The sequence below is a fragment of the Lycorma delicatula genome, chromosome 3 (assembly GCF_047948215.1).
Source record: "Lycorma delicatula isolate Av1 chromosome 3, ASM4794821v1, whole genome shotgun sequence".
Lineage (NCBI taxonomy): Eukaryota > Metazoa > Arthropoda > Insecta > Hemiptera > Fulgoridae > Lycorma > Lycorma delicatula.
In genome coordinates, this window is record NC_134457.1 from 134,515,297 (window position 1) to 134,543,295 (window position 27,999).

Below are 27,999 nucleotides of genomic sequence, written 5' to 3' on the forward strand. Positions count from 1 at the left end.
GGGATAAAAAGGTGTCTTGCTGGTCGAATTTAGTGATCATGGAATTACTGTGAGTGCCGATATTTATTGAGAAACGTTAAAATATCTTTAAATACCTACAAAAAACAAACGACGCAGGGTGCTATCTCGCGGGATTTTCTTTTTGCATGATATTGTCCGGCCACACACGGCAAATCAGAGAGTATGGCGACTGGGAAAAATTCGTGGGAAAATTTTGAATCGTTGACTTTACAGCCCTGACTTACTTTCTAGCGATTATTCTCTTTTCCTTCACCTTAAAATGGTGAAAAATGATGTTTCTGCACGGTTTAATTCACTCCAACGGAAATTTTTGAAGAAGGAATGAAGAAACTAGTGAAAAGCTTTGAAAAATGTGTTGAAAATGAAGGCAGCTGTAAAGAAAAGTAGTAAATAAATGTAATCTTTATGCGTAAGTATTAAATTTATTCATATTTTTCAGTTTTGTTTTTATTTTATAACAGACAAATTAAAAAAGCCTATTTTGATAATCTTTGTTAATAATTTCATTAACTTCATCTTTTTGTACCCGTTGTAAGAAGTTTTCCCCTACAACTTAAAGGCTTTCATTCACAGAAAAAGAATGAAAAAGAGTCGGAATTAGGCTGCATTAAATTTTTTGAGCGTTATATATTTTATTTTTGCTGATCAAATATTTTCAAGATCCTTAGTAATAATAGTTTTAAAACCTATTTTTAACTGAACATAAAAAATGTTCTTTGTATAAGTTTTTAAAAAAAATTATGTATTTTTGCAAATAGTTGAGAGATTCTTTTATGAATTTTATTCATGGATCAAGAAGAATATTAACCGTGGCTTAAATAAATTACCATAAAAAATATTAATTACAATAAAAAAACACTAAAAGTTATAAAATACAAGGAGTACTCAATCGACAACAATGTGTTGTGTCCTCAAAATATGCACATATTTTGAGGTAATGTAGTATATCATTTTTACAGTCTATTAATTGCCTCAGTTTTAAAGAACACAGTGTTTTTATTTAAACAAATAATGCTTTTTTCTCATTAAATTTGGAGAACGACTAAGTTACTTATTCTGTAGTAGGAACTGTTTTCACTGTGTAAGTTTTTAATAAGAAAGGATTTATATAAAAATACGTAATATAGATTGTTATAAATTTTACCATATAAAAATTTTGTCTCTAATATAAAAATATTATTTCTATTTTTCTGTTGTAAAATAGGTATACTTTTTTCAAATTTTGAACTTTTTTTCATGAAATTAATGTAATTCTAAGTATAAAAATAAATCGGAAAGAAATCAAAGGGATTAATATGAGAAAAATTTACTTAAAAGTTAAGGTTTTAAAAATTTAATATGTTTGTTTTAGAAAAGAAACAGGAATTACCTGTACATCTTTTTCTGTTATTGTTGACTGTTCCAGTCCTGCTGCTGATGAATTTGTTGATACGTTATATTGTGAATTGGTAGACCTTGGTTTACTGATAAATTTATTACCAGTCATTTTAGAACATGTATTTGTTGTACCATCTTGACCTCCCTTTCCATGGCCTTTAAACACCATATAAGCCTACAATACATAAAGATAAAAAAACGTAAATAAACTTTGTTAAGTAAAACATATATATTAATTAGCTAAGTAATAGGATTTCTTTATTAGTGGTTCATTTTTATATTTCAAGATCGTTGTTGTATTAAGTATAAAGTTGTATTAAGTTAACTAAGTATAAGTTGTATTATTAAGTACAGTTGTATTTTATTTTGTTTCTTAAATTATTTCTATTGTTAATTTTGTTTAAATCGTTTTTTTTAAAAACCAGCAATATGAAACCCTCTTTTTCATAGAGAGAAAAGAAAGGGCGAGAGAGGAATCATAGACACTACACACAAAACAAATAGAAACACTCACAAATTCTTTCACACAAAGCAAACCAGCCTACATGCAGCGATAGTAAAAGCAGATAAAGGCTACACACCCTACGCCCTATCCAACACAAGCCACGCAGCAGACACGTAAAATCACAAGAAAATATGAATACCTGGTTACAAAAACACTCCATGGAATACACAAATACCACATCACAATGACTCCATTGACAAAAAACAATCACCTGGTTACATGATGATCAGCTCTTTTATGAAACATAGGATTTCCTGTTTGTCATCTAAAACCAAGTCATAGTAGCAACCCAAAATTAAAAAAAAGTACATTATCGTCATAAATGACACATGCATGAGATTCCAACAACAAAAGGAAATAGTGGATCACATCACAGGTGGATGCAAAACTCTTGATGTGGATGTTTGTGTCGTTGGGGATGGCAATAAAGACGTTGTCACTCCCAACGACAAAAACATCCAAACAAAACACACTGAAAAGATACCCAAGTACTCCGATCTAGCGATTGAAATAAAAAGGCTCTGGAAACAAGAAAAAGTCATCAATATGTCCCTCATTATGTCATTCACGAACCTCACATCTTACCCATTCACACCACATCTAGTACAATAAGGACTCAATATACACATACAGAGAGACTTCCAGAAATCAGTCATACTCAGAACAAGCAACATTGTCCGATCATTCTTTAATAATCATAATAGTATTTGTACCGACTTGGTGCATCCCGTCAGTGCAGATTAAAACTACAATCACGCGAGGAATAATAATAACTGTTATCATTAAATAATATTTAACCAGTCCTTTTTATATAATAACATTGTAGTAAATAGTAAATTTTTGAAAACTATAATAATCAAAAATAATTTTCTTACCTTGCTTCCAAAAATTAAGCAAAGTAACAGCGTTACAGTTAGTTGAGTATGACAGAAAAATATTATATACAGTAAGTCTGGGTTTGCTGGAGACTGCAGAAATAACCTGAAAATTACAAATGTTTAATATTAAAATATAAAATATATATAATTAAGAAAAATCTAACCAATATGCAAATATTGAAAAGTTAACATAGAATTTTACGAGTTACAAAAAGAAGTGGCGTAATATTATTATACTAATGTTCTAATATTGCATGCCTTGACATTTGATACTGACCTATGTTATAACTATAGGGCAAAATTAAATTAACAAATAAACAAGTTTAATTAAACTGCAGTATATTAATAACTTCTATACAGTATATAAATAGATTGTCCTGAACTCATAAACCCATAACTCAAACCGTTTAGTCTAGGTTAATGAATTTTGGGGTATTCATGAATCTTGAAGGACACGTTGTTTTTATAATGAAGGTATCCACTAATAAAGGATTTTGTTAAATTCCGTTTGTTGTTAAAAAAGTCTAAATTTTTAAATAAAAGTTTTGTGTGTTACAACTGTGAAAAAAGGTGTTTATTAAACTTTTATTTGAAAACAAAAGGCACACCTTTCACCATTTTTAGTAATCAATTTGGGGACAAGGGGCTGGAAAAATATTTTCTATGAAAAGTCTAAATCTTATTAATATGTGATTATAAATCAATGAATAATGGTTACATTCTAGGAGACGACCTCGGTCACTTTTTTCCATCATTTTATCGATCAGTTTGAAGCGAAACGTTATTATTTTATCGCTCAACGTATTTTTGCGTGGTTCTCGTTGTTTTTGAATTTCATTATATTTTCAATATCTGTATAATTCCCAGTTGCGATTCAAAATCATAAGTGTTTACGGAAGCGTACGAAAACAAATTTATTCGATTCTTTGCCATCTATTGTCGAATTCAAAAATATAAAATTGTACGATAAGAAATAATTTGTAGTAAATTTAATTATGTACATTTAATCAAAATGTTTGGTTTTAGCTTAATAAATCGGTAAAAATATCACACGATAAGGTTAATTTATATATTATTATAAATCATGATATCGATGTTTGACTAACTTAACGTTAAAAGTAACAAATAATATTAGGCATTTTACACACAGTCGATGGTTAGTTTTACGTGGACTGTTCAAGAGTGGGCTCATCTTACTCTCTGGTCGTCCCCGCACCGAAGGGAAAACTTCTAAAAAGTTAACGAAGTGATCATGCTCAAAGAAATTTTTTCTGCTGTTTTTTACTCGCCTAAAAGAACACATCGTCAACGATCGGTAAACATCACTAATAAAAAAATGTTTGCAGTGTAAAAACATTTTCAAGAAAAATACAACAGCTAGAAATAATCTGACAAAATCAAAATCCTTCCAAAGTAAATAGACTAATTTGCCAATAAGTTCACTAAATCATCAAATTTAAATTACGGTAGAATTCTAACTAAAGTCTAATATTTCTTTTGAAAATCTATTCTACGAACAAATTCAAAATCCACTTCAACGAAGACACAGGCAATAATTACACTATATATTTACTGTACATTACCTTACATATTTATTAAAATGATAATAGAATAATGGAATTGTGTATTATTAATATCTAATGAAAGTATTTTTTATTAAAGGTAACACAATATAGTTACCAGTTTCAAAACATAAGGTTTGCAGCTATTAGAATCATGCATTCTTTTGTGCTGATAGATTAAATTTATTAGCTTAGTCCGATTTGAAAAGGACATTTATGAAAAACTTACTTTATTAATCAAATGTGAGAATATGTTATAGAAAATGATGGATACGGACAATTGCATCATTGCTTGAATAGTGAAGTTAATTAAAATCTGTTTTATTGAATATTAAGTAAATTATTTGTTACTTTTTAAACCCTTCATACAAAAAACAAATATTTAAAATCGAAGTTGATTCATGACGGAATTCGGCTTATATTCAAATAAAGAGACTCATATAATTTTTTCAATAAGATTAAAAAAATTAATTTTAAATCTTAAATTTTTTTTCTCGAAATTATTGGTCCTCTTCTAATTGGAAAAATGATCAACATCGATAGCTTCGCTGCAAAAATAGCTTTCCTGTGATGCTAGAGGATCCAGATACAGGATATAGTTAACATACAATTTGGTGTAAATAGATTAAATGAATAGATATATACAGAAAAAAGTGAATGAGAGAGAGAGAGTTGGAGAGAGAAATAGAAGAGTTCATAATTGTGAACAACTTTTAATTATGAAATTTTATAATATTATAAAATCATCCTTACACTAGAATAGAATTATTATATTTTAATAATTTACTGTACTTTCTTTAATAAATTTTCTTTTAATACGTTGTGTATCTAATAAGAAAGATAGATTTCTTTTTAAATGTAGGAATAATGTATATTATTTTCCCCACTGTAATTAGATAAAACTACTTCTTTCTAAATTCTACTTTCTATATTTTAAAATTTGTAATTTTAAATGGTTTTATTAAATATAAAACTTATTTGATTTCAGATAAATTGTATGTTTATCTGATGTGAACTATGGATCACTTTCATAATGATTCAAGTGATGGAAATTAAAAATCCGTCAGATGAATTATAATTAAAATAGAATAATTTTAAATCACACACACTCACACACACACACGCGCGCGCGCGCGCGCGCACACACACACACACGCACACACACACATATATATATATATATATATACCTTTCCCTAAAGTGAGATTTACTTTATTTACTTAATACTATTACAGTACAACTATTATATGTTTTTTTTAAATATTGAGTAAGTAAATTTTCAGTTATAAATCCAGTAGAGGGATTGTAATGTATATATATATATCATATATCACTTTATTTTTAAAACAATTATTACAGTTTAGTGTTTGATTATATACGTGTATTAGAACTATCATTTAAAAATATTTGGAAAACATGATCCCTAAAAAGGAGATTTCATCCGCGAAATGAAATACAGGCATTACACAATCTGAATTTTACTTATGTTGAATTGTGTGCAGTACTACATATGTGCATACAATCTAAAACTTTGAAAGACAGCTGACAAAAAAATACCATGGCAGTTTCTATTACAGGAAAAAGTAAGAAAAAATATCTCAAGAGTTTCTGACAGTTCTACCGAAGAAAAACATAATTCACTTGTTTTCTAATCATAATTTTTTTTTCTTTTAGCAATTTTTTTCATAATTTACTCTATAACAACATCATTACTCTTTTGTATAATTTGTTGAAAGGCTTAAAAAATGTTTTTTCCAATACTTTAAAGTATCGAGGAGTATCGCTAGCGCCCCCTCTGGAAAGTATGACAAATTAACAGAGAGGCGGTGACGCTACCTCTATAATCTTTGAAATAGGATGTTTCAACGACACCTTCCGTACCTTCAAATTCATTTCATTAGATAAATAAGAATCATGTGTTTATGAATGATTGTGTTTAGGAATCCTGAATAAAAATTTAATTTTATGCACAGAACAGTTTTTCGATTAGCTTTCTTATTTATTTATTTTTATTTTTTTGTTTATTGGAGCTCATTAAAGTTCCACAGTAACTACTCTATAAATATTCAGACTTTGGAAGTGGTCCGACCGAGATCAGCTGATCCTGATCGATCAAGAACGATCAAAAAATTTTTATCAAATTTTAACATGCATATTTAAGTTTTAATGAATCTAATATAGTAGTTTGGAGATTTTTGAGCCTTACGATTTAAATTAAATTATTGCCTTAAATTTTTATAGACATACGAGTTTATATAAAACACAATCCTTTAAGTATTTTTCATGATTTATTTATATTTATATTGAACACTGTTCATGCATACAACCACGATTTTTCAAAACAGAAATTTAACTCTGAATTTATTTTCAAAATAAGTGATCATTAATTTAAAAAAAAAAATTATTATTTAGGAGCTAGTGTGACTTTATCTACATGGAACTCTATGGAAAATTCCATCTTCAACTTTATGCAAAAAATGAAATCAAAACGCATTCTATCAAGCTTAAATTCTCATTCGATCATTTTCCTACTACATGACGTTTCTTTTATATTTCAATGTAAGACATTTTTTTCTGTATTCAACAATAGGCCTAAACATATTTATGTTGCAAACCGGTTTATATACTAGATCTCAACGTAAGAGATGTGATGAACAAAATGTATACAACTTATTTTTATGTAGTATTCTTAATACTGTTTCGTATCTTACTGAATTCTTCCTGTACAATTTCTTACAGGATAAAAACAAAGTTTCGTATTATAATGGGATCCTGTAAAAAAATAGAAATCGATCAAGTAACCTAAATCGTTACTCGATTTATTTTCAATCGAAAACACACGGGACTTTGAACATACTTGACCGGTCTACCGAAAGAAATTTCATTTACTTCGATATTTTCAACAAATTTAATGAGTATTCTGAATATTTTGATTTTAATATTACGTGGATACAGGTTTAATATAGCAGTTTATTTTAGTTCAGCTGAGCTTGATTTCAACTAATATGAAAATAGTTGAACCCAAGTGGGCGGTTTATTTCTTTTTGAACCATATTTTCTTTATTGATATAATTTCCGACGTTTAAATTTCAAATTTTGTCGTTCTACAATCAAATTTGTTCGGATTCTTTCTTCTCTCAGTTATCATTCATAAATAACTATTCAAGCCTTCCTTTATGGATTCTGATCTCAGTATTATAAAGAACTGAATGAGTATTTGTGTATTTAAACATTTTGTATTTTTACCTCATATACCATAATGTAAAACACTTCATACATAGAAGGATACCTACTTTTTCTTACTGTAATTTCTCTTGTATTGGTTTGTACGTAAATTAATAATTACATGTATGGTTTCAAACTAAGAGAAAGGTTCAAGTAGCGCAATAATGGTTAGGGAAAAATATAAGTATAGTAAAATAAAAACAATATGCAGGGCCTAAGTATTTTTTTTAGTGATTTTTCTAAACCTTGATAAAAGTTTTAAAATAATTGTTACATATTTTGAACACAATCGAATAAATTTAACATGATGTATTAAAATATTTTAGTTTTATTTTAGCATGTTTGGCTCAAAATTATTCTTTTCCAATAATGATTCATAGAGATATGATAGTGAAAATCAAATAATTCTCTCTAAAATAGATATCTGAAAGAAATTTGTTTCGGATTATGGTTTTGAAGCAGCAAATAAAATAAAATTACTATTGAAGTAATTATACTGTTGAAGTATATTAAGTAATTATGTAATTATGAAGTATATTAAGTATTTAAGTAATTATTACTATTGAAGTAATTATTATTGAAGTAATTATACTGCTCAACGGCGGTTCTGGTCGCCCCGAGGGTGCTTAAGCAAACTATAAATGAGACTTCGTAGAAGAAAGAAAGATATGGTATTGATTAGTTTAATTTTTACTTTTAAGTTCATGGTCTTTTGAGAACCTATCTCAAATTTTAATATTGGGGCCCTTTACACCCCGTAAGTGTTTGTGATTGTCCTTGTCTTTCATGTTTTAATGTTTATTGTGAAGTTTGTGTTTTTAAATAAAATGTAAGGGCCCTTTACACCCTTACATATGACGATCCTGATGGAGATAATAATTTCTTTTAAAGAATGTGACGAGGGCTAATGACCTTAGTAGTCGATGCCCGTAAAAATTCAGTTAAAAAAAAAAAAAAAAAAAAAAAAAAAAACTATTGAAGCACAATTCGTAATGCAAACAAATTGGTAAACTAATGACTTAGGTATTTTATCTGACTCCAGTTACAGATCAGAATCCCAGCAAGAAAATGGAATAAAAACCATTAAAGTCATAAAAAGCACGGGAAGATTACCATTATACGGGATCATTAACATAATACGTTTTAGGTCACAGACCTGTTCCGGTATTCCAGTGGTTCCCCGGTCGTTCGCCCTCTCTCCTTCCCGACGAAGCATAGTTAAGATTCTGTCTTTGAATCCTTTCTTCTTCCTACATGTTCCTTCCATCACTCTTTATGATTTGTTATTAAATCCATTATGAAGAAGTATTCAATTTCTTCCAACCATTCTATACCTTCTTGTTACACCTTTCAGGTCCCCTAAGAAATTCATTTTCGTGTTCTGTATAGAGCTTAATCCATTTCTCCTTAAAACTCCCAAGCCTTAGCCATATAACAGAGTAGGTACAGCAGCAATTGTTTTGTATAACTATAAAATAGTTTCTTTCGTAAGATTTTTCCTTATATTTTGGTTTATAATCTCATAAATACTTCTAAATCTATTTGTTTTATTGTGAGTATCTTCATTCATAACAAATGGAGAATATTTCCCAAGTAGTTAAAAAAATTCACCTGTTCAAAGGCAGTAATATTAAGAATAATCTTCTCGTTTAAACGCTATAATTTTTGTCTTCCCAATAGAGATTTTTGAATTATAATTACCAGACTACTTGGATAATTTAAATATACTGCAATTCATCTTCGCTGACACTTAAGATGACCATGACGTCAGCAAATAATAAGTGAATTAAAATAATAGCTATCAGAAAAATGTATACCAATGGTACTTGCGTTTCCATAGAATAATCAAGTATTCCAAATAAAAATTAAATAAGGCCGTAATAACGAAAACCCTTGTCTTAAACCTAAATAAGTATGTAAAGTCTAATTTCCATTGGCCATCCTAATGACAGTACCATTACATAAGTTCTTAATAACAATAATCAAATACATTTGAATTTTATAACTTTCCAAAATTTTCAAAATTAAGATTAGTATTAGAAATTTAAAAATATTATAAAAAGGTAGAAAGTGGATCGAAGACAAAAAAAAAATTATGCAATAATTTTACTGATTAATGAAAACATTGACAAAGTGTATTACCAGTGTATTTTTGGAAAACTAAGTTGGTTAAAAATTAAATGGATTAAACAAAAGATAAAAAAAAGTAAGAAATAATGATTACTTTACATTTAAGGTTACGAAAATAAAGTCGCAAAACACTGTAGAAAGGAAATAGGATAACATTTATTTCCAATGACAGGAAAGGATAGAATAACCGTAAAAACATTCTGCAGTTTTTAGTTGACTTTATAGCTTTGAACCGATAGATGTTTTAATATCTTACAAATATAAGTTTCTTCATATTTTGAAAATTCTATTTCATGGTATGAGAAATCTCTAGATTTATTTTACATCATAATACTGTAGTATTTATTACTAAATCGATCTTTCCATTTAAAATTTTCTGAATTAACTCGCTCTTCACCAACTTCGCTTTTTTCTAGATTAAGTCTATCCACTAGCAAATATTTCAGTGCAGCTGTATTTAAGTAATTTCTGTTTTATAAAATATCTACTTAAACGGTATTTAAAGTTGTAAATTGCACCAAAAATCTAGAGAGAAAAAGAGAGAGAGAGAGGAGATTCATGATAAATCATTTCGATAACTACTGCATACGTGAAAATATTGTTTTACAGTAATTTAAAAAAAAAAAAATGTTATATTTATCTTAATCGAAATATTTGTATAATTATTTATGTGTTTTATATATATATATATATTTTTTTTTACGTTGCATCTTTATTACCCCCCCCCTCCCACGGAGCTGGACTCGCAATACAAAATAAAGTATTAACTCAGCTTCGAGGAGTGCCATTAACTTTATATTTACTTTACATAAAAATTTTAAAATGTTTATGATTTTGTTTTTTCTGTTTTAGAAAAAGTTACAGAATTATTATTTTTTGGAGTTACGCTAGTCGCTTGAATGACGCTAATCATCATTCCTTTCAATCATTAATAAATAATATAACCTGGCATGTTAAAAATTAGTAATCATATTATCAATTAACTAATTTTTAACATCTTTGTAACACAAAATTTCAAATGGTTCTATTTTTTTCTGTACATGTTTGATTATCATAAAATTCTTCACGCCATATAAATGTTTTTGAGATTTTTTTTTAATCTTTAAATCTATGTTTGATTTGAAAAACGTTTTTCTATTTGAAAGTTCTTCATCCTTCTGCTGATCTGTTTTGATATCTACATTACTCCTTCCATAATTTGTAGCTTTTCTACCTAGATAGCAATATTCTCATCATGCCGGTATGTTATGTTTTACTATGATTCTACCCTCTTTTTTATATATTTGTTAACCTTTTGTTTTATTCTCATTTTTTTCGCGGTAAAGTTTTCTTCTAGTCAATAAATATAGGTCATTGGATTTTTTCTAACTCATATTTGGTTTTTGCGATAAGACAATACATCAGCAAATCTTTGCTTTTTTCCTTGGATAGATACTATGCTTTCAAATGTTTCATTCAATTCATGTATTGCATGAATTGTTTGAATTTTTTATACCTGCAACTTCGAAAGGAACTGGAGCAAAAAAAAAACAGTTTTCATTCGTCTTATATAATCCAATTAAAAAATCTACCAGGATAATAATAAATAATCGTTATTATCAAATAAAAGGTAAAGGTAAACCAGTGTTTTTTATAAAGGAATTCTCTAGCCTGGAAATGGGTAAAAAGCTTCTCAGCAGGAAAATTTGTTTTTTCTTGGAATTTACCAGAAGCTCAGTTTTGTTGTTCCTCAATGGAAGTAGACAAAGAGTTAACGAAAATTTAAAAATTTTTAATTATTGTGAAATAATTATTATTTAAACGATACTTAATAGTGTAAATTAATTCGATCGGCGTCCAAATTCCAAGTTATTTCTCTTAAGAATTTCCAGTTGTTCAGTTTAAATTTATTTTAAATTATTTATTCATATTAAATAGAAAAAATAAAATCAAAAACTAACAATTTTATTTGTTAAAAATTGGCATGAGCATTCACATTCTATTTTCATATCTTGAGGTTTTTGTTTGTTATTTCGTATGACGTTTTCTGTTTGTTATTTCATTTCAATAACTGTTTAGCATAGCTTTTACTTTGATTTGAATGTACTTACCTCATATTCATTGATTTATAATGTAATAATCATAGTAATTTAAAATTCTAATTGTTAATATTTTCATAATAGTGTAAAATATATTATGAATATATACTTGAATTAATGTTTTGATTACGGCATATTGTTACGGAAAATAGTTATCTGTTCATATATATATTGTTTAAATATATACATATATTTTTATTATTTAATAATAATAATAAAATTGATGTTGATCATGTAGAAAACCAACCAACCAAACTGTAATACACTTTAACTCTTTTCATCTGTGGAATCAGAAAAAAGCATCTTTTAATTCATTGATTTACAGAACAATAAAATACCTAAAACACAATAATATAAAACTAAAAAATTAAATAAATAGCATTAAACATATCGCATTAAATAACGGTTACGATAGAAAAAACTTAATAGGTAAATTATGTACGAAAATAAAAAATAAAATACACAAAAAAGGACAAAATAAAACTAACAAATAATAATACTATAAAAGAATACGCTAAAATAGAATATAATATAAATTATAATATGTTTAATAAAACATTTAAATTAAAAACGGCGTATACAACTAACAATAAAATAATAAATTACACAAATAATAAGGACCCTTCTGAAACAATAAAATATCATAACAAATATGATCTACAAAAACAAGGAGTATATAGTCTTAAATATGAAAATTGTGATGTGAAATATATTGTATGACAAAATCGTTCATTCTCAATTAAATTTGAAGAACACATCATAATAAAAACATAGCATAAATAAAAATAATAAAGATCGATCTAAATTTGTTAAACATATTGTAGAGAATGGACATAGTTACAATCCAAACGAATTTTTTGAAATATTGGAATACACTAATAACATTCATAAAGCTAGTATATACTGGACAAATTTCATATATATATGAGATTTGATAATGATATATTATTCAAGCAAATTATACAATAATTATTAATTATTAGATTGGCTAACAGATTCAATTTTTACTGCACAATAGTTGTAAATATCTTACTGACAAAACGTTTTTTCTTTTAACGTTGACTTATTTTAACTATTGAAAATCAACTGTTATGAACATAACAATTTTAAAGTTTATTTTCATTTTAATTCCCATTTATAAAAATTTATATGCACAACCATAAATTTCATAATTTATCAGTAATACCTGAAGATGGAGGAATAATCCGAAAGGGCTTGGATAGTCAATACTCACAATTGTTGCTTAGTAAATAATCCATTTTTATATAAAAAATATACATATACTTGTATATTTGAAATAAGACTTTCAAGCAATTTTACTTGAGCCCCTCTATTAATTTACAAAAATCCTGATTGTTTAGTTTCAAAAACGTCTTCTTTCGTACGCTCTTTAGAATTGAATTATAATAAATAGATGTTTGTTATAATATAGTGTGCTCAGTTTAGATAGCCTCTTTTTTCTTGTTAGCTGACAAATACTGAAAGGGTTTTAATTATACAAGTTTTTTTTCTTAATCCTTCAATGCGTTTCTAAATACATACAAAAATGTGCTTCATAGATTAACGTTCTTTATTTTAACAAGGTATAAATATGTTTTTTTAATCTACAATAATTTAAAAAAAACTTGCACATACTAAAATTTATTTTGACGAGAATACTTCAACAATTTTTCAAAAATTTTTATTTTTTGCACTTGAGTTAATTCACCATAAAAGCTTGCAAAAACTTTACGTGGTAGTATGAAAATGGAAATTTTGTAGCGTACGAAAAATGCCATGTTTAATCGGGATTCGACCCGAAACCTCCGTATGAAAGCCCGAGACGTCGACCACTCCGCCACTTAGATAGGTAATTTAGAAATTAAAAAAAAATAATTTAATTTGATAAAAGGTATATTTAAAACAGAGTAAATTTTGATATCATATAACATTTTGTGATGAAATTTTGTTTAGGTATTTTGAAATAAAATTGGTATCAGATAAAGTGAATATATTTTTTTTAGAATTTCTCTAGAATCTTTCAAATTATTACCAAAATAACTTTTATAAAAAGTAGGTTATCTTTGATATTCTTTAAACATATTAACAACAAAATTTATCATGAATAATTAAATAATGTATTAGAAAAATTATATAGACCAGTTTTATCGCAGGTTAAGGTAACGTTAATTAAATTACCAATTATTCTTACTTCTAATATTGTGACGTCTTACTGTAATATTTCAATGGTTCATTGGCATACAATAGCTCAAAATAACTCTTTATATTACAATTTTTTTTTAAAGTGAAGTGATCATGTGTGTCGGTAATATAGAGTGCTGGGTGTGATGAAACTTGATTAATGAAGGAACGCAGTATATTGATGTTACACTCAATACTTCAATTAGGTCAAGCAGAGTATCATTTCAATCACTTTGTATTTGCTGCTGAGGTAAATCAAAGGAATACTCGGCATAATGTGCTAAAGTAGGTTATTCCTACTAATTGAACAGTTACGTAAACAAGTCGTTTGTTGTACCTAGCTGTCGAATGTGAAAAAAAAATGTTATCTGATAACGCGAATGAAAAATACATTAGTATAACGTGTGAAGTTCGGTAAATCATTAAACTGTTTTTAGAGATAATCCTGAAGGTGACAGTTTTGGTATTGAAAAATGGTGTAGCTTACTTACTACTGACGATTGATGTGTGTGTGTGTGTGTGTGCGCGCGCGCGCGCATGCATGGTTGTGCGAAGTGAGTATGTGCATGTGTGTGCATAAGTGTTGTTTTTCTTAACGTTTTAAATTGTATGAAGATGTTTGATTTTCTTTCATTCTTTCGAAATCTCGATTTTCTCGATATGTTAATAAGATTTACTGAAAATGTTCAATTTTTCTATGTATTATTTTAATTTTTTTGGGTGTCTGTAGTGAGCTTATATAAAGGTTTTAATTTAAGGAATTTTTTTTTTGTGTAATTGTTTAACTCTTAATGTTATGAGTAGGTTAATAATTAAGAGTGGGCCTTAACTTTATCGCCTTTCTTTTCCCTTTGTTTGATTTTGTACTCTTTTAATGTAAATAAATACAATATTTAATTGAGTTCAATCTTTCTATATTTTTGGATCTTAATAAAAGTGTTTTTCTTTTTTTCTTAAATTGAGTAAAAGATTACAGTGCCAATAATGGATTGATCTATCACACTTTTAAAATAAAATCATTCAACAATTACGGTTTAATAAAAGAGAATAAAAAAATAAAAATCAAATTATAAAATTATTTATTTCCTAATAATTATTTTGATAAAAATACTACAAATTTATGTATATTTTATTAATGATTAATAGGTCGACCTATTAATCATTTTGTTTATAATAAATTACCATAAGATCAACATTGAAAAAGATGTACTTACATGGAAACATTAAGAAAGCAAGATAGAAGAAATTCATTATATATAGCCATTGAAATGAACCTGCTCTCATTAAACTCGGATGGAGCCTTTCTCACAACTATGCATAATCTTATACCCCATACCAAGAGAATAACTTCCACTGAAACAGAAAATATCATAGTTAAAATTTATACTTCATTAGGTGAAATATAGTTTTTTTTTAACTTTCATTAGTTTTTTTTTAATTTCTATTTAATCATGTTATATAAATGATAAATTTTATTTTAGAATTTTTGGAAAAAATAAATATGAAAAAAAATTATAGTGATCATTGTTACCTCTGTCATATTACTCATTCTTCGATACATAATACGACGCCTTGTTTGTTACACTTTTGAACTATTGTTTTTTTTTAACCTTCGGATCCACCGTTAGGCATTCTTCAAAGGATGAGATGAATGATTTGTAGCGTGTGTAAGAATGCCATGCCTGACCGGGATTCGATCTCGGGACTACCGAATGAACAATTGTTTATTATCCATTAGACTTACTAGGGTCATTCGGGGAGATCTCGATGTAACTCAGAGGTAGAACAAGTGTGACCAAATGACGATGTATTTGTCTAGAATGTTCCTTAGGACGGCGTACTGCGAAGTTTTAGACCCCTAAATTTAATTGTTTGTGATTAATAAAGCAAAGAGGTTTGGACATTTTCTGAAAACTTAATAACATTGAGCTGTTACAAAAGGTTTTGTTTTAAAATGATTAACTACAACCGATGTAGAAAAAGAGTTACATTCTCCACTTCAAAGGTTTTTCACCTTCGATTGTGATGGTAAGACAGTGGCGTGCTGAATTTAAACATGGTCGTACAACTATTCAAAATAATGAACGTTCGAGGACCCCAAAGTCTGCTACAATGGAAGATATCATCAGAAAAATTCACAGTGGTGTACTAAGTGATCACTGACTAAAGATATGCCTTCCTGATATCTCAATCTCCATACACCATGTTTACTAAATTTTACATGATGTTATTAGTATGAAAAAGCTTTCTGCTCTAGGAGTGAAGCGTTTGAAGTGCTCTTTTAGCACGATAATGCGCCTACTTACACGCCTCAAGTTGTTCCTGCAGAACTCATAGCCTACACCTTGATATGCTTTTACATGCGCTGTATTCTTTGGTATTGGTTCCCAGTAATTACATCCACTTCTCAAAACTGAAGAAACGACTCGTTGGTCAAAGATTAATTTCAGATAATGAGATCAAAGCTGATACGACCTAAATTTGTAGAGTTGGACAAATCACATTATAATGTGGATATTAAGTAATTAAGTGAGTAGTCGTTAGTCTAAATATATTGAATCGCAAGGTGTGTAGGTAAAAAATAAAATACAAATTCTGAAAAATCTTATTTCTTCTTTATTTGTCTCAAGAACTTACCAAATGATCCTCGAAAGTAGGAACTATGAAAAAGAAATTACGGTTTTTTCTGGAATATGTAACTGGTTTATATAATTGAATTTTAGTATGCTCTGTAATATTGAAATTTGCAAAGCTGTTGTCGACAAGCTCAAAGGCTACTCAAACGTACCATATAATCAGCGTTGTGGCATCACAGACCCCAGACGGAGGCTTGGAGCGTTCCGTGTCCTGGTCTTTTGATGAACTTCACCGGGCTGTTGACAGTGGGGTGGCGGACGCGGATATTGAGCGGCTGGTCTTGAGAGGCTGGCTGGAAGATGTTTTCCAATCCTCTACGCTGGTACAGTACATTTCTGATTTGGCGGCGGGAGTGGGGTTTGCGTGAATTTTTGATGTGGCTGCTGGCGTCAATCACTCGCGACATGTACCGAATTATCGCAAGGCCCGTGGACCCGGGACTTGGCTCGCGCGGGAAGGCTGAAGGCGGGTCAGGTCGTAGCTGTGCAGTCTTCTGCTCGTGATTTATCTGGAGAAGACAGCGGCGGTACAATTGATCGTGACTAGACGTATCAACCACAATAGTGATTGATACGTCTAGATTGGCGGTTGGCGTCTAGATTGGCGGTTGATGACCGTGGAGTAGCTTCGGTCTTATGCAGATCAGTTCCACGTGTGTTGCAGAAGGTACGAGATCACCTGGTTTGCTTTTCTGGATCTTCGGGGCGTTCCGGTCAGATTTTACGACACTCTGTAAAGTACGTGTCCAGGCGGATGGAGATGAAGTACTTTGTTCATCTCTTCAGTTTGACATCAGCGCAGCCATCTAAAGGCAAGAAGATTCCGCCGGGTCCAACAACCACCATGGTTGTAGTTAAGGCAGAGGGGAAGACCTATGCGGACCTCCTCCACTCCGTAAAGGGTGCAGTGTCGCCAGGGGACACGGTAGTTTTATCCGAAAGGCAGGATAATGGAGAAGATTTGCATCTCCGGGTGCGTGCTGACGGTGATGTTACAGAACAACTCAGCAGAGACATTGTGGAGAAGGTCGAGGGCACTACCGCAGCATTAACTGGGAAGAATGGCAGGAGGACCCATGTTGTTGTCAAGGACTTAGACTTGCATACAACGAGGTATGAGTACATGAAGGAGCTTCATAAAGTCATTGGGGAGACAGTGTTCATGGAAATTCTGTCTATGGGGCTGGCCTACGGGTCAACACAAATGGTCACTTTGGCCGTGCCACCTCTTCTTGCGGAGAAACTGCTATCCGACGGGCGCATCCGCATTTGCTAGGTGACCTGCCGGATGACTCGACGTGCTTCAGGTGACCTTTGCTTTCGGTGTTGAGATAGGGCTAAGTTTTGTCTTGGTCCAGACCGAAATGGTCATTGTTTTGTCTGCGGTACGGCCGATCATGGGAGAAGAAACTGCACACAGGAACCACGCTGTTTGTCATGTAGATTGCACGGATATACACCCGGAGGTAGAGGATGTACGGTGGACCCACCTGCGCCATCACCATGAATATGTACACAGCTACGCTGTGGCATCTGCAAGGGACAGCTTCATTGAGAAGGGGTGGGAGGCTCCGGCGTCTCATCTTCGATGATCGGGTAGGTACTCTCTTGCAATGCCGTTGGGGGGGAAAAGTAAGATCATAGTTCCGGCGGGAGATCCCTTTGGGCTTCCTCGTTAGAGGCGAGGCATTATGGTGAGGGGGAAACCCTATGGGGGTCACCTCATTTGAGGAATGGCACAAGCAAGGAAGATTCCCAGCTGCCTGGGTTGGGCCTTATGCCCTTCCTAGGCAGTTTGAGGTGATGGCACCCCCTTGGAGCTGAGCTTATGCTTGGTTGCGAATCCGGCTCCAAGGGTCGGGGAAATCGACGGAGAAAAAAAAATTATTTGTGTATTTTATTATAAATAAAAAATAATTATTGCAAACGATATATGTAATTAAAACAATAAGAAAACAAGATAGAAGATATTTATTTGCCATTGTTTTTTCTTCACTGAACATAAGCTAAATTTTGTTGGTTTTGGCTTGCTGATATGATAAATTACTAATATTTTTATCAGTATATAAATACTCTCCGGAATAAGGCAAATTTCTTCATTGTGGCTGGCATGAGTCATATTGTTCTTGGGATTGGTTATTACATTTATGTGAGCGACTTGTTTCATCGCATCAGATTGCTTGTAATCATTAAATTATGGCACCTTACATATATCATTTTTAACATTCTTAATAAATTAATAACGTAAAACAATTTTATTGTTTATTATTCTTTTATCCTTAGTTAATTAAAAATGTGTAGTAATATGGCTGTACACATAATAATCACTGCTGATGTTTTACTATTCACATAAATACGAGTGAATTGTTAAATAATGTTTTAAAAAACATTACCCCACGGTCAATTCTGTCTTTTTTCTCAACGTAAAACTTCCGCTAAATAAATGTAATCGATGGCTTTTAACCGTAAACAAAAAAAAAGTGGTTATTGATTTTACCAAGATGATGTAGTGTTAAAATACTTTATATTTTCAAGATAATTAAAGAAAAGAAGATGGTAGTTTTAACTTTAGTTATTGCTAATGCAGAAATGGATGAAGTGGCGGTTATTTAAGTCAGTTATTTACGACTTGTCAAACATAAAAATCTACTGAACAAAAACGAGTTGAGATAGAAATTTGAAAATTTATATTCTTGTTTATCCAAGTATCCATTATAATCCAACAAAATTCTCATACAATTTAGTGATATTTTAAAATCCACAAGATATCTTTTTTTCTTTAAAAAACAGAAGTTTGTATTAGAAATACAAATACTGTACAATGATTAACTATAAAAAGATAATAACAGAAATATATTTTATATTTCTTTATTTAATATTAATTATTTTAATATAAGTAATATTACAAGTGATGTACGAAAGTAATATAAGTATTTAAAAATAATATTTCAAATATTATTTAGTATTTAGCATTTATTATCAATAAAAAAACCGATATCATAATTAAAAATATCTTAACATTTTAATTTTTGTCTATTCGGATTATAACTTCATTAATAACTTTTTTTTCGGTTCCTTTATAAATAAGCTTCTACTAAATACAATTTAAAAATTAGTCAGATTAGTCTATTTTTCTTTGTATAATTTGATCCTTACATTCTAATTATGTAATAATATTTAGTTCTTGTGCAGTAGAATATAATCTTTATTTTTATATACTACTTTTTTTTCTATTTGATCCTTACAAAGTATGTAATAATATTTATTTCTTGAACAGATTGTAAATGTCTTCTCCTGGATTCGCTTTTTAAATAGGTCTGGAATTATTTGAACCCGTAAAATAACATAAATTTTATTATTTGTTTTTGTATAATCAATGCCATAATTGTATTATTTTTTTTTTAAATAATTGAAAATACTTGAAGCTTGTAATTGAATTATAAAGGAAATAAATTACTGTTAAAAATACAAATCATCCGTTGATGAAGTAGACATAAAATCTTTTCTTAAATATATTGATTTTAATGATATACATCAAAATACTGGATTTTATAATAAACTTACTTCCCATGAGATTTTAAATACGAATATTGAATATTTCATTAATTTTAAAGAAATTGAGAATAAAAGCAAAAGAAAAATTAAAGAATAAAATTTATTTACTTTCTTCTTTTGCAAAAATTTTAAAAGGAAACAGAAAGTATAAAATGCAAATAATACCTATTCATGTATATAATTTTTATATTAATAACTAGATAAAAACTGATAAAAAGCATTTCAAACCTTGGTTCAAATTTTTATATGAATTATTTATGTTTATTTATTGATATGTAGATAGCTTACTTTTGAACATCTCCAGCGAATTGAAAATAATTTTTAGAACCTACATCAATATACTGCTTTTCGTTTTTATCAGTAAATAAATCATCTCTATTCGTTTAAAAAGTGTAAAAAATATTTTGAATTGCTTTTACGTACTTGTTTGCAATTATGTTTTGTTTCAACAGAATCAGCATTAGTTAGAGACTTTTTAACTAGTTTATTTTGGTTTTTACGTAGCCAATATCAAACATTTTGTAACGGAGGCTGTAACGGAGTTATACGTATTCCTGAATTATTTCTATTTTTATCATATATTCTTCAATTGGTAGATTAAGAAATTAAATTTTAAAAAATAATAAATTACTACTTTTAAATTAAAATATTCTTGAGAGCCTGATGCCAATCAGCTTCCCGATTAAACCGATCTCTGCAAGGGAGATACTGAAATTAGGTAACCAAGGAAGGCCCCAGGCTTTGACTTAGTAACGCACAAAATGCTTGTCATGCTACCCCTTAAAGACATCGAGTAAATCAGGAATCTGTTTAACGCTGTTCTGTGGACGTCTTACTTCCCAGCGGAATGGAAGATATCGCAGGTGGTGATGATTTTGAAACCAGAGAAGCCTGCACAGGAAGTTTCTTCTTACAGACTAATTAACCTATTATCGTACCGGTCTTATCTAAATTGTTTGAGAAGCTACTACTGCACAGGCTTAAGCTAGTGTTGGAGAGTAAAGGTATAATTTCGGACCAACAGTTTGGATTCAGGTGTGGCGATTCCACAATCAAACAATCCCCCATAGGGTGATCAGAATCATAAGTGGATGTCTGGAGGAGCAGAAATTCTGCTTGGCAGCGTTCTTAGATATCCGACATGCTTTTGATAAGGTATGGATACCTGGCTTGCTCTACAAGTTAAAGCTACAACTTCCTCAACCCTACTTGCTAGTCTTGCGGAGTATCTTGAGGGGTGTTTTGCTCAGACGAAATGTAATGACAAGTTTTCAAGGTTCTTTGAGATTAGGTCGGGTGTCCCTCAGGGCTCTGTGCTGGGCCCTGCGTTGTATTGCATATTCGCTGCGGAGATTCCCGTCCTGCCTGATTGGATCGTCGCCAAGTTCGCAGATGACACTTCTATCCTGGCCGTTAACGAAGACCCTGGCCTAGCCTCGCAGAACCTAAAAATAGCGCTAGATCGTGTCTGCGTGTGGCAGAAAAAGTGGAGGATTAAGGTAAGTCGAGACATGTCACATTTGCCATACGGAGGGGTGACTAACCCGGTGTGTACTTCTATGGTGTTTTGATCCCGCAAACAGAGACTGTACGGTACGTGGGACTTCACCTGGATCGGCATTTAACATGGAATGTCACGTGAGGATGAAGAAGAAAAATCTGAACGCAAGGTATCTTCATTGGCTGCTACGGAGGAACTCAGGCCTCACGTTATCCAACAAGATCTTAATTTATAAGGCTATCCTGCGCCCAATCTGGACGTACGGTGTGGAATTGTGGGGAACGGTTAGTACTAGTAATGTGAAAATTATACAACGATTCCAGAACAACGTGCGAGGATAATTGCTGAAGCGCCGTAGTTCACGCGGAATGATGAGATTTACGATTACCCGGAGCTCCCGTCCATTCGTGAGATTGCACAACAGCGCAATATTAAATACCTACAGAGGCTTGAGAATCATGTAAGCTACTTTGCAATTAATCTACTCGATAACAGCAGAGCCGTGCGACGGGTGAGTCGTGCCCATGTACTCGACTTCTGCGTAACAGTTTGGAATCTAACACCGTTAAGTTTAGTGTTGTATCTAATTTCTTGTTACTTGTTTCTTTTTCTTTTTTATTTGTTATTAATGTTTGTTTTGTGGACTATATGGTGCTGAAATTAATGGTTTGTGATTTATGACTGAGCTTGAAATTTCATATTGGACTTTAAGTTTACTTGAAACTATTTATTTTTTATTGTGTATTACTTATTTTGGGGGTTCCTTAAGGACTCCCTTATCACGTGCTTTGTCAGATAAAATTACTTATGGTTCCGCAGGAGTGCCGATTGTAATTATGATTGTTATTGTGCAAAAAAAAATTAAAACATAAACCATACTGATAAGTGAAAGTGTCTAAATTAATTACGGATATAATGTTGTTATTGTGATTTTCCTATATTAGGTTTTATTCTTTTTTTTTAAAAATCTAATGGTAGAATTAAAACGGATTTTATAGATGGACTAAGCACTTAACCGTAAACCGATTTAGACATTAGTTTTTTTCACATTACTTAGGCGGTGAGAAATCAACTGATCTAATTAGAAATATATGTTATATTACACTGCCTGTACTACGTTGACTGTACAACACCGCAACATTACAATTTTAAACTAATTAGAACTATGAAATATAATACAAAATTATTATATCTACATTTACACGTGAATTTTTAAAGATAATATTTAAAAAAATATATCTTAGGGATAAAATCACTGGTTAGGGATTTTTTCTTTTTTTTTTCTTTTTCCTGTTTAGCCTCCGGTAACTACCGTTTACATAATTCTTCAGAGGATGAATGAGGATGATATGTATGAGTGTAAATGAAGTATAGTCTTGTACATTCTCAGTTCGACCATTCCTGAGATGTGTGGAAACCCAACCACCAAAGAACACCGGTATCCACGATCTAGTATTCAAATCCGTGTAAAAATAACCGGCTTTACTAGGACTTGAACGCTGTAACTCTCGACTTCCAAATCAGCTGATTTGGGAAGACGCGTTAACCACTAGACCAACCCGGTGGGTTTGGTTAGGGATTAGTCCGGACTTATCGTTTATTTGGAAATCGGTAATTTTGAAGTTGTAATAATTAAAAAAAAGGAGTTTGAATACAATCCAGAGCAAGCATATTCTGTTATAATTTAAAAAATTAATGATTATTTTCATTGTAGTAAATAAAAAATAAAAAAATGTTTTCAACGAAAACACTCGTGAACTGATATTTCTAGTTACTCTTACATCGATTTTATTTATTTATTTTCAGTAATCTCTATTGGGACTTTTAGAAATCCATTCTAACTACAATTATTGTTGTTATTATGCTTACATAAAAAAAATAATATTTTTATCATATATCTCTCAAAAAAATAATATTTTTATCATATATCTCTCAAAAAAATAATATTTTTATCATATATCTCTCAAAAAAATAAATTTTTATTTTTTTGTAATACTTAAATGGAAATCAAGATACGAGTAAAAGTCACATTTATGTACTAAATAATATAAAGCTTGATCATTATAACCATGTCATGTGGAAAATACGGAAGTCCTCCTCCCACAGCTTACATGAGTTATTTAAATTCACCTCGTAGTCTAAATCCAAGCCTATATGAGTGTGTCAAAAAAGACAGTTGAAAAGAGAACAAATTTATACGAAAATGCCTTAAGCGTTTTGCACGTTCACTGTTATGCCCTAGTATACCTGTATTCGTAGACTATGTAATGCATTAAAGTATATATAGGTTAGCTGGAGGATATCTTTTTGTCTTGGGGCTTGGTTGAGATTTCTCAAAAACGCTTCATACATATCATCAAGTCTAGTCGACGTAAATCTGTCACTAGCAAACAGAGAAAAAAAAGGAAAATGTGTGGAGCTTCGAGCACTTTTTTACATTTACAGTTAGCTGCAAATACATGTAAACAATTCCATCACACACACACTCAGACTTTCAAGTATATATATATATATATATATATATATATATATATATATATATATATATATATATATATATATATATATATATATACTTGAAAAAGTATATTATTATTATTATACTTTATAAAGTATACTTTATACTTTATTAATAATACTTTATAAAGTATTATTATTATATATAATAATACTTTAAATATATATATATATATATATAAACATTTTACATTATTGTATAATGTAAAATGTATAATGTAAAATGTTATATTTTCTTTCATCCGGTATATTTACTCGGATTTATATATATAATTTTTTTAAATTTATTTACACTTTGATTTGTACAAAAGTCTACAGTAGTCTTAATGGTAATATTATTAAGGACGTTTATATTTGAACAGGATGAATATAAATATCTCCTTTTTTAAATTTTCAAAATAGATTATCTTGTACTTGGATAATTCATTTACCCCTTATATAATAAAAAAAATATTTTATTGTTAGATTAATCCTAATGTTTAAATATTTTGAGAACTGAGGTTGTTCTTATATGAAGTAAAGATATTTTCTAAAAATTAGAATATTGGAAAATTAGATCCTGTATTAAATTATAGTATACAAATTTATTTTTTAAATAATTATAACACTAATTCTTCAAAATTCAGACGTTTGCGAAGTAAAGAAAAATATTTTGCTTAAGAGTTAAAGTAAAGTAGAATGGTTTATTTATGTTTGGATGAAATTAAAAGAATTTTATACGTAAATACAGATAGGCAAGCGTGAACTAGAATAGTGTTATTAATTTAGACTAATATGTGTGATTAAATTGTGATGCAACACTGGATCAAGAAGTATATTCGTGATGAAAATATAATTTATCAGGTGGGCTGCCTGTTCATTAAGAGCAGGTAGACTAAAAATTATAGTAATATTCTTATATGTGATTATTAGGAAAATATTTAGTAAATTAATAAATATTAGTTATTTTGTGTTTTTTGAAATACAGTATTTAATTTTTTCAACAACTAAAAGATTGTTAGAATATGGATTAAGTTACAGCCGGCTAAACAAACTTTGCATCTTCTGTATAATGATGTCCGTGACATTACTTTAAGCCGCGCTAATATAATCTTAAAATACAGCACAAGTTGTAAATTAATTTCTATCTATATTTGGTGCACTCGTCTATTACCCTTTACCTTAAACGCAACGGATACAATTCATATTAGTAAAGACATCATATAATATACGAGTAATTCATCTTCATTAACGAGAACTGCTTTATACTGAAAAATATTACGCGTAAATCTTCAACTTTTACATTTAAAATCACCATCCTTCCAGGACATCTCGTCAAGAATATCCTTCATACCAAAAAGAACTCCACAGCGATAACTGTTGTACTTCTAAAAGAATAAATATTTATATTATCTAGGTAAATGTAATGTTTAGGTTGAATAATTTAAAAGTAAATAAAAATACTATATATATTTTTTTATTTATTTTTTTTTTTTTTAGGTTTTTAGGGGCATCGACTACTTTGGTCATTAGCCGCATCACACTATATATATTATAATTATAATTGTAGTTATTAAAAAACTTAGCTGGTTATTACATTAATCAAATTATTAATACATTTAAATAATTTTTAGTATTAGGTAATTTATTACTTTACCCTATTTACTCCAAAAATAATTTTAGGCGCAATTTCAGATTTTCAGGTTCTCACTAGAAAATAAACGATTGCAATTTTTGGATTACAAAATTTTCAATCAACACCGATTAAATAAATGAAATTCTTTAATTATTTTAGTAGACTAAAACTATTATTTAATTGTTTGTTTTTTAGGGTAGTTGTATAACAATGGTTGCTTTCCTTATACGCCCTCCCCTCATCAGCTTCAAAAGAAACTTGGATTCAAGTATTTCATACTCATTTACATATTGCAACGTTCTTTCTTTTTTGTTCGCAAGTTATTAATCCTTCATTAATTATATCTGTACATATTACTATTTGAGCTTAAATATGTTCAAATTTCTTTGAGTTCTTCTTTAAGTTCTTTAACATTATGTTTATTCTTACTACTGCCCTCTCATTTACTGTATAAAAATGATAACTTATCAGTGTTATTCAGAGAAGTATACGCCTTTTTAATAGTTAAATCATATTATAAATCAAACTAGTAATTATGAGTAATAAGAAGCAAACAGCACTTCTTTATTGCATAAATTATTACATAAAACTTAAAAATATAAATATATTGTATCTAACAGTAGTACCTGGTGTCTGTTTAAAAATATTGAATATTGTTAGTAATATAAAAATTTTGGTAGTTAAGTGATATCAAGACATGAGTCTGCAATTGTACATTACAATGCAAGTTATAGTATCTTATAGGAAAAATGACATAAAATAATTTTTTTTACGTTGAAATTTAGGCATATTTTACTCTAAAAAAAAAACCCGTAAAATTTGAACCATAATTGGTATAGAAGATAAGTATTAAATATATTTTCCCTTGAAATTAGGTAAAAGGTTAATTAAGGTATTTAAATCATTCATTATTTAATTAGAGGAGGGAAATGGACTATTTGTAAATTCAGCTTTTTGGATTAAATATGGTAATTACAAAATTAACGATGAAATATTTTAAGTACGTAATAATGCCTTCCATAATAATTGCTAATTAAATTCAGAATTAACCAACAATGGGAAATATTATCCATAAGAATTCATTAAAATGTAAATATTTAATACAGTTTAATTCATGTCTATTACAAAATGGTATATTATTTCGTATGAAATTATAGTTTTTAAAAGATTAGTTTTAATTTTACATTTAGTGTACATTCTAATTTTATTATATTAGCTTGTTTTTCCGGCCAAATACATCACGGCAGTATAATCTGAACTCTGTTCTACAGTATTTATTTATAGGCTATAATTTGTTTGAATTAGCAATTAAGGCTGGAATTCATGTGAAATTAATTAAAAATTTTTTGATTGTTTTATTTTTATGTCTATAAAATTATTGATACGTCAGAAGATACATTTTATACAAACATAGTGTTATACATAAAAAATTACTTTCTAAAATTTTGCTTGATTTAACAAAAATCAGTTCTAGTGTACATTTAAGATGAAGTTTTATATATGCTTACATAAATGTTCTCATACGTAGAGTTATGCTTTATATGTTTAATTCCAAAATAAAAAATTTGGATTGAAAGTTGATTTCTGTTTTTTAGAGGCAACATCTTATTGTTTCTACCTAGGTTGTAGTACACACGTTTTTTAACGAGAAAGAGAAAATGGTAGGCGGAAGAGCATCATATCTTTGCCGGGAATTGAACTGAAAGACTAACTAACTTCTAAAAATACAATTATGATTTATTTATGAGATGCTAAAAGTATATTTTCGGAAATATTTAAAAGAAAAAAGAAAAATATAAAAAACTCCTATTTCTACCACCACAATTACTGCCCAGTCAATTTTGGCTGATGTCCTGGTTAAGAAAATACATGGAAAATAGCAAACGTACATAGAAAGTAGCATAAGTGAAAAGCTAATACTTAAAAAAATAGACATTCAAAAAGAAGACTGTATACGGGAAAAGCATCTGGAGATTATAAATTTTATCAAATATACTACATTACGATGGACAGTAGGTTAATCAACGAGTTAAAAAGACCATGCCGGTTTTCAGACTTGCTCAAGCTAGTTTTAGTAAAATGAGACCTGGTCATTTCAAGACGTGGGACTGAGACGAGAAATAGGTTGAAGGAGGTAAAGGCAGAGAAAAAGAAGTACGAATGGGGTTTAAATAAGTTCGATAAAGAAATAAATTGGGGGCATGTTAATGGAAGTCAA

General features: G+C 29.5%; 1 protein-coding gene and 1 long non-coding RNA gene across 2 annotated transcripts in view; one reads left to right on the top strand and one right to left on the bottom strand.

The window, feature by feature from the left end:
- Window positions 1–27,999, top strand: part of LOC142322029 (uncharacterized) — a 285,094-nt gene that overhangs the window by 227,176 nt on the left and 29,919 nt on the right. The window lies entirely within an intron of this gene.
- The window catches only part of LOC142320982 (putative G-protein coupled receptor CG31760), a 904,980-nt gene that overhangs the window by 6,137 nt on the left and 870,844 nt on the right, over window positions 1–27,999 (bottom strand). Inside the window, exons 9-11 of the mRNA XM_075358981.1 lie at window positions 15,172–15,310; window positions 2,779–2,884; window positions 1,391–1,573 (exon numbers count right to left, since the gene is read on the bottom strand). Coding sequence (XP_075215096.1) covers window positions 1,391–1,573; window positions 2,779–2,884; window positions 15,172–15,310 — 428 coding nt within the window. The remainder of the gene's footprint in view (window positions 1–1,390; window positions 1,574–2,778; window positions 2,885–15,171; window positions 15,311–27,999) is intronic.